The sequence below is a fragment of the Filicampus tigris genome, chromosome 6 (assembly GCF_054856515.1).
Source record: "Filicampus tigris isolate MCC_2025a chromosome 6, RoL_Ftig_1.0, whole genome shotgun sequence".
Lineage (NCBI taxonomy): Eukaryota > Metazoa > Chordata > Actinopteri > Syngnathiformes > Syngnathidae > Filicampus > Filicampus tigris.
In genome coordinates, this window is record NC_141222.1 from 23462985 (window position 1) to 23472040 (window position 9056).

The 9056-nt window shown below is 40.3% G+C and overlaps 1 protein-coding gene across 4 annotated transcripts in view; it reads left to right on the forward strand.

Moving 5' to 3' along the window:
* atf7ip (activating transcription factor 7 interacting protein) overlaps nucleotides 1-8431 on the forward strand; it is a 32028-nt gene extending 23597 nt beyond the window's left edge. For all 4 annotated transcript variants that reach the window (XM_086033716.1, XM_086033715.1, XM_086033718.1 and 1 more), the window contains exons 8-13: nucleotides 1887-1954; nucleotides 2647-3291; nucleotides 4550-4651; nucleotides 4744-4818; nucleotides 6506-6585; nucleotides 7523-8431. In XM_086033716.1, the coding sequence (XP_085889842.1) occupies nucleotides 1887-1954; nucleotides 2647-3291; nucleotides 4550-4651; nucleotides 4744-4818; nucleotides 6506-6585; nucleotides 7523-7987 (1435 nt within the window). In that variant the 3' untranslated portion in view covers nucleotides 7988-8431. The remainder of the gene's footprint in view (nucleotides 1-1886; nucleotides 1955-2646; nucleotides 3292-4549; nucleotides 4652-4743; nucleotides 4819-6505; nucleotides 6586-7522) is intronic.
* The last annotated feature ends 625 nt before the right edge of the window (nucleotides 8432-9056 follow it).

A 9056-nucleotide genomic window follows, 5' to 3' on the forward strand; every position in this document is an offset into this window, starting at 1 on the left:
CTCAAATTTTAAATAGTAAAGCAAACTGCAGTGTTTGCGTTGTGTGAATTTTTTTATTTTATTTTTTAACCTTGTATGAACGTGACAATACCGGACTGAGCTGTTCACAGCGCGAATAGTTGACATTGTCCCGGGTTGCTATCTGTAAATTACTGAATTGTACACAAATGGACAGACCAAAGAATCCCTTCATCCACCAAATCCATATCACTCCCATGCCCCAATGTCTTCAGTTGATCAGGGTCAGCTTTTAACGTAAACGTTTCTTCAGACTGGTTTGGACACATATGTCCAGGTCTGTATTAACACACCTGCTTGGGTCCTGGTCCTGAGTCTTGTGACGTTCTACAATATCACGCCTGAGCCTTTCTCCGGGCCGTGCAGAGTGTAGTTACAACCGCACCTCTCCTTCCAACAGCGTGCTCCGTCGGCAGGCGGTAGAGCCGCAGCCCGAGACGCCCAGACAGCAAGTGGCGCTCAGTGACGGGAAGACCCCTGCACACTATGGCAAGAAGGGAAAAGAAGAAAAGGGGCAGACTAAGGAAAAAGAAATGCCACGCAACGCCACCATGGCGAAAGATCTAGCCGAATACAATGAAGGAAAATGCGAAGCGGACATTAAACTCCGTCCTCTGCCTGGCCGCTTGGAGAAAGTTTTGTACCACAACTCCAAAAGAAACACGGACGGTCACCGGCCCGACCGTTACGCCTCTTACATATTTCGATACTTAGTCCCTTATGAAATTTACTGCGACTGGGTGAGCAAGGTCAACTATGTGGGCTTAATGGGGAAGCAGGCACTGCCCAAGAACCTGAGGAGGACTATGAGGACGTATATCGAGCGTAGATTCCCAGGCCTGCCCAACGGCTGCTGGAGAGAGATTCGTGACCTTATCAATGAACTCCTGCGAGTGAAGAGGAGACCCGAATTCTTCCAACAATTTGACCAAAGAAATAGCTTTGTATTTTAACAGCCCGGAGTTAAAGCAACAGAAGCATACTGGGACAATTGTCATTGTGGCGTATACAGTTGTGGCATATACAGTTGTGTCGTAGCGCTGGATTCTCAAAATTGTACGTAAAAAACATTTCATATTAAAAGGATTCTGAATCCTTGCTGATTCATATGTATATATGTATATGTATATGTGTATATGTATATATGTATATGTATATATGTATATATGTATGTGTATATGTATATATGTATGTATGTATGTGTATATGTATATATGTATGTGTATATATATATATATATGTATATATGTATATGTATATATATATGTATATATGTTGTATGTAAATGTACATATATATGTATATATGATATATATATCTATATATATGTTTATATATATATCTATATATGTTTATATATAGATATATATACAGTATATATATTTGTATATATACAGTATATATATTTGTATATATACAGTATATATATTTGTATATATACAGTATATATATTTGTATATATACAGTATATATATTTGTGTATATATATATATTTGTATATGTATATATATATATATATATATATATGTATATATATATATGTGTATATATATATGTATGTATATATGTGTATGTATATACATATATATATATATATATATATATATATATGTATATATGTATATGTATATATATATATATGTGTATATATGTTTGTGGACCTGTCCGCACACTTGAAAAGATGAAACCGACATGCCGACTAATAGTGACAACTATTTGCTTTGAGAATGAAGCTGTTGAATCAAGTTATTCAAAGATGGCTCAATAAAGACCGTAAAATGAACCATAGTGTGGTCAGTTGTTCCTGATGTGGGCAGCTTGGTTTCCGTCAGGCCTATCAACTCTAAGCTTAAAATCTTTCTAAACAGGCCAGTCCGGACACCCATCGAGGTGAAGCAGATCCCAACGACAGCTGTTACTTTACCTCACACTGCTGGTGAGTTGCATTTGTATACGGGAGACATTTAGGTTTCAGATCAAAAGATGAGTATCAGACCAAAGTTCAGAAAGGCAGCTTTTTATTTCCTTGTCTTTACACGGAGATGTGTTAGACAACTTCAGGACACAGCACCTTTGGTTTGAAACCACACACTTTACAAGTGAGCAATAGTATTGGAACAGACATTAAGTTAACATTTAATATTCATCTTTCAATCTGAAACGAAAATATCTTCAGTATACAAAAAAACCCAAATTGACCCCATTGTTCCAATACTTTTAGAGAGGATTTTATATACCTTTTACGTTTTGAATTGAACGACTGGAATGAACCAAATAATCATGTTTTCCACGACATTGTAATTTATTGAGATACATTTGAACGTAGGCAAACGTTGTCGCTGCAATGTTCTGAAAAGGTTCATATGCATGGTTGAACAATGGGGACCTTAATGTGTTACAAAGTCAAATAAATTCAATGTTACCCGTATGAGGACATTCTGATCAAAGGACTTAACTGCTCATAAATGAAGCTGTAGTTTCATCCCTTTGGCATCCATCTAATCCCACTTAAATGTGAAAAAAACGCCCAAGAGCTAATGACACAGTAGGTCCGTAGAGTTGCGTCTGTAAGAAGATGTTTTACCGGCGGCCGCTGTAACGCTTTGATTGCCGTCTTCTCTTTGTCAGCAAAATCCGGCCCACTGGTTCCAACCCCTGTCTCCACCACTACAGCCATGGTTTCACAGGCCCCCATCATTAAACTGATCACCTCTTCCTCCAACGCTGTCTCCACCTTGGCTACCGGCATCACCACTCAGAGTCCGACGGGCACCCTGTTGCTGAAGACGGCGCCCGCGGGTAGCGTGATGACCGGACAGCCACTCATTATACAGCTGCCTGTATCCATGACTAACGGCCAGGCGGGGACACTGGTCAACTTCCCCGTGTCGTCTCTGCCTACGGCGGGCACGCTCAATAAGCCCAAAACCACTGCTTCCACTACTACTTTCATTATCAAGCCCGCTCCTGTCACTACCACAGCTGCAGGTTCCATTCCGACCCCGATCACTGTGCCAGCGCTCCAGGCTCCCCCTAGCCAGATGTCCTCGGGCCAGCTCTCGCTCACCCGAGCCGTATACCAAGGCGGCGCCGGGGGGATAACTACACCCAATGCCGGAGTTTCTGTGACCCCAGCCAGGTCGCTGCTCTCGTCTGTGTCGGTCGCCGCCGGAGCGATGTCTACTGCGTCCACGTCTGCGACATCTGGTCCAGCAGCAACAGGTTCGGCGGCTCCAGGACCGCCACAGGGGACATCTTTGACATCTAAAACAGGTGCGGTAGTTTTGTTTCTTCTTTCGAGTCTACTTTTTTATTAACTTTAATGGGGAAAATTGATTGGCTGTGCAAGTAGATTGAGTTATGAGCTTGGTCCTGGAAAGAATTACTCTACACTACTTACTGTGTGCAAAAAAAACAAAAACGTCCGACTCAGCTCTGCAAACTGAACATTATAGCCCATTGGTGTACTTTTTTTTTTTTATTTTTTTTTTTTTTACAATGTTTGCCCCTCCGAGAGTTCTTGTGTGCAGATAACGTGTTTGCATTGTATGTTCATAATTGTTCGTGGGATCACAAATCACGTCATTTTCATTTTTATTATGGCTGTGATTCCCAACCGCTATACTGTAACACATTGTAGTGCTTTGAGAAATGACCAGGTCTGAAAAATGTTTTTTTTATTACAAATATATATTTTTTTTCAGTTGTGACGTATAGTGTCAGGCAGAACAATTACTGTAAAATACCATGAATAATACTCAATTTTTTGCAAAAAAATATCACAAATCGAGGGGGGATTATAAGGGGGCTTTATAAGAAATGAAAATTGTTTACATTTAGACTTGTACCAATACTTCGGTAGTACCTAGGGGTTGTCAAAAAAATATGTAGGATCACAGATTTTTTTTTTGCACATTTTGTACACAACGTAACTTAAGATGCTTACATTTAGTCCACAAACGCAAAATTAATCAGAATGCAGTATTTCAACTAGTGGGCCTGCTGGGAACTTATTCTTGAAAAAATATATTTGGGTTGACTTCCGCTTTAAAGAGAAAAAGCAAAATAAAAAAGATAAAACAAGACTTTCGAAAACATGATTTTAAAAATACTTTGAAAGACCTTAATAGGTATGGGAAAAGTGCATAGTTGTTAACATGGGTTTAAAAGCATTTACCCTTTATTGGTATGTTTTCAATATTTATTCATTGATGCTATTCATTCTGATAATAAAGAATTCCAGCAAATCGGTGGACCGTATTATACACAAGTACATAGAAAGGAAATGCTTTTTAAGGTGAGGCGTATTATACACGGGTGCGTGTTATTCCCAGGGTTTTACGGTAAATGTTTTCCATCTGGATGAGAAGTAAAACATCTTCCAAGCACACTTTTTGTGACATTTTCGTTTGGTAGTGTGTGAGAATTTTTTTTTTGTGTGTAAAAAATGGACCACCACTCAACACTGTATTATAGCTTTTGTCGTTTGTAACATATTTCTTGTTAAGAATTGTTTGTTCTCTCTTTGTAGACAACCAAGCCACAGGAACTACTCCATCCAAAGCAGCTACTCCAGTAGCACGTCCCAAAGGTGCTGTCATTGATCTTACTGAGGATGATGATGATGTGCAGGGTAAGAGTTATAGGGTACCTATCTTTTACCATTCATTAAGTTATTTTCTATACAGGAACTTTGTATCTAAAGAAGTATGTTCTGCTTATCAGTGACCGGAGTGAAGGCTGCTACAGTTCCAAGTCCCTCCCTGACTCAGCGTCCGCATCCAGTCAGCATTCCAAGCAGTAAGCGTCCCACTTTATACTCCTTAACACGTTTCTTGAGGATTCCATGTACATTATGGATGCTTGATTATGAAAAAAATATTCATCAAAATTTTTTGGGGTAATAATTGAAACCACGGTTATTCAAACAATCATTTATTTTTTGGTACAAAGCAAGAAAATGTTTAAATATAAAAAATATAAAGACAAATACATTTCTTTGAAACACTATAATTATGTAAGTTCCTATTGGACCAAACAAAATTCATAAAATTCGTTAAAAAGCTGCAAATGTATGATTTCCTTATGTAAACAAACACTGGATATAAATGCATATTGATAATCGTTTTTTACGATTATGCCCATTTTGTAATAGTGGCGTGTAATAATCGTAATTGTAATTGAATTTCAATTAATTGCACAGGCCTACTGTACATATTTTGATAATCATAAAACCAACTCTCAAGGCAAAGAAGGTACCGTTCTCATTACTTAGGCAAGCCCAAAAGCGCGAGGCAAGGTGCCACTCAAGTGCCATCCATTTTCTATATTGCTTTTTTCTCTTACGAGTCGCAGATGAATGGCTGACGGCTTTAGGCAGAGTACGCCCTGTACTGGCTGCCAGACAATTCCAGGACACATATAAAACAAACAACCACGCGCACCTATGGACAATTTTCCGACTTCAATGAGCCTCAGATGCATCTTTTTCAAATGTGCAAGGAAGCCAGAATACCCAGAGAAAACCCACCCAATTACAGGGAGAACATATCAATTCCAAACAGGCCCCAGAGCCTTAGAACTGTGAGGCAGTCTTCCTAACCACTAAACCATTTTCCCTGTCACTTATGTGATTTGCTCGAAAACATTGCGGAGGAGTGTGATCAGCCAAGGAAGAAAGGAAGCAGAAATGCATTTTGTGCATTGAACAATTTCTTTGCAAAAACTCCGATCCACAGAAGACTACACAAAATGGCGCCATCTACAGGACACAATTATTCCGTTTTAAAGGACAGCGTAATGTAGAGTGCCTCCCTTTTAAAAAAAATTCATTACAAATGGTTTCATTCACACACTTAGGTCCATATTAACAGTAATCAAGAAAGGCTTTTTGGAAATGTCTTAAAATCTTAACAGTTTTCTGACTCAAGTGTGCAGTATATGTGTGCGTATTTGTTGTCATATTTTACTCTATTGTTTAATTAACTTGTTAAAACCAGGGGTCTTCGGTTTTCAACAGAATTTCATTTTTACGGCGGCGATGTAAGCTGTGGGCTATGCTAACGCAGTAGTAACGCAACTTTAACTTCAAAATCACTACAGCTGAAATGATGTACTATATAGTAATAATTCAAAGAAGTCATAATTACATTCAATATTTGTATAAAAAATACCTAGAAGCAATAAGTATCACATAAGTAAGTACAGCAGTAACTGAGCATGCCTTCGTGTGCCGCCTGGCGACATGTTCAAAGTAGTTCATGGCAAGATTTCTTTCTTCAAGACTCCTTCGGCACTTTTCCAATGCTGAAATAGTTATAGCACCACCTGCTGCTTTGGCATGTGCTTGGCGGCCGGCAGATCTATCGTTATGGAGGATTTTTAATGTTTTTTTTTTTTGTTTTTTTTTAATGATTATTATTATTATTTTAAGATTTTAAATGAAAGCTCGCTATGTCTCATTGTCTGGTGTGTTCTCTCTCCTCAGGCTCAGGGGCCAGGTCTTCCCCACAAAGCATCCAGAACACATCCAGCAGTAATCCGTCAGTGCAAAACCGCCCCCAACTGGTGAGAATTCAGAACTGCATTCTTTTTTCGTGTAAAGTTTTTCTGTAAAGTTTTACGAATAGTTTTTAAAACGTCGCCGTGCAGTGACAAACATATTACCCCCCCCCCCCAAAAAAAAAAAAAAAACTTGGACGTGGCATACACACACATCCACTTTCTCTTTACATAAGCACTATTATCTGACATTAATACACTTTACACTTATCATTTCAGTAGCGTTCACATTTCAGAAATACGTACATACCATATCGATTTGGGCTGTACCGACCAATGACGATAATGCCTGTTGATGATGTCATCGCATCTGCCTCTGAAAAAATGTCTTGGATCTGAAGCTAGCTACTAGCTACGGTTGGCTAGCTAGCATTGCTAAACCCGTGGCGGAGTCACGCCTCTCTGGCCGGGTACACATAAGGATCTTAAAAGATTGTCACAGACCCAATACATGAAGGTAAAAAGGCATTTTACAATTTTGGTCGTACTGTGTATGCTGTGCGCCGATAATCACAACACCGAACACCACATACGTAGAGATTCTGCTCCTCCACTGATCATGACAAAAGTCCTCCGAGACAGAAATCTCACGCGATAATGTAACAAAAACGACAAAGAAATGTCGTGACTGGATATGTTGCGCCGATATTTACCGTGTGTTTCCAAAGGGACTTGAGTTGTGGCAAATGGCGATACAACTTGGCGCATGATAGCCCTGTCAAAAAAGCTTAATATCAGATCCTGATGTACTTTAGCCCAACTTTATCTAAGCTCCCTATTTACGAGCCTTCAATTTGGCCAGAAAGTTTCAAACTTTGAAATCCCCGTAATTTTGCAACCCAGAAAGGACTCTTCTAACCAAGGGCTTGAGTTCAACCTGCCCTCCAATTCAAAACCAACTGGCTAACCTTGTTCTTACGTAAGACTTTTTGCTGTCTTGTAGGATTCTTCAGTGAAATCCCGTACCCCTTCGACGACGACGCCGACGCCGGCCCGAACCTCCGGCACGACGCTACCCGCGCTCCCCGTGGCACCCGTGCCCACAGGCCTATCGCCGGAGGCTCAGCGGACCTCGCCTCCTCAGCAACCTCAGCTCAAGCTGGTGCCAAGTCAAAGCGGCATAGTGCTGTCCTGGTGCGTTTCCGAAACGGATCACTCGTGCGCGGCTGTTGAAAGCTATCACCTCTATGCCTACCACCAAGACAACTCGAACAGCAATTCAGGTCAGCAGCACTGGAAGAAGATCGGGGAGGTGAAAGCCCTTCCTCTGCCTATGGCCTGCACCCTGACCCAGTTCCAGTCTGGGTCCACATATCATTTTGCAGTTCGAGCCAAAGACATCTATGGGCGCTTTGGCTCCTTCTGCGAACCCCAGTGCACAAATGTTATCAATCCCAGCTCAAATTGAACACCTACGAAAATCATTTGCGTTTGACTGTTCGTTACTTCTTTTAAGCAATGTATGTCTTAGGAGCTCCAAATGTGTGCATTGTTGACATAGAGTATCTGTAAATACTTCTCGGTCGACTTCTGACTGACTTGGAAAGTTGAAGCAGCAGATTATGTAGTTCAGTGGTTGACGTATTTGACGTATTTTTCATGATTGATACTGTTGTATATAAGTGAACTACTTCTCCACCTTCTCACAGTTCATGTCAGATAATTTATGTTATTGGCTCATGTTAGTCGCCCAGGTGTTGTTTGCTTTACTGGAGACACGATGCCAAGACTGTCTTGTCAACAGAATTGCACAAAAATGTATACGTGTGGTAGGAACTGAATGATAACTTTTGTAAGTTTTGTCTGGTAACCAGACTTGTGACAACCACAATAAAAGGTTTTATTAAAGCTGCTCTTTTCTTCATTCATGGACATTTTTAATGGCTATTATTTTATACGGGTTTTTCTTAACTTTTAAACACTATACAGTGGGTGTAAGTCTACACACCCCTGTTCAAATGAAAGGTTTTTGTGGTATAAAAAAATTTGAGACTACCGGTAAATAATTTCAAAGTGACCTATTCAACAATTGAAAAAATACAAAAGGTGAAGTAAAAATGACCAGCTGAGATACTGAAGTTGCACATGTTTGCACACCGTCATAATTGGGGGGTGTGGCCCAGTTCAAAATCAACCACTCACATATAAACTCGTGTTGAATGGGAGTCTGCACACACCTGCCATCAATTAAGGTGCCTTCGATGGACCCCAAATAAAGTTGAGCTGTTCTCACTTCCCAGTGGCGTGTACGCATAGATTTCAGGTGATGCTGAAGCACTTCGCCCTCTATCAAAAAAAAAAAATCACTTTGGAAAGTTGGGTTTTTTTGTGCACGATTAAAAGCGTGAAACAAATGCCCCGATAGGCCCTCCGCACATACACGCTCCACTACTGTCCTCTCTGTTGCTTTGCCACGTGAACGCAGCACAACAATGGAGCGACCGAAAGACTGTCGCAGTGAAGGACAGTGGGACACA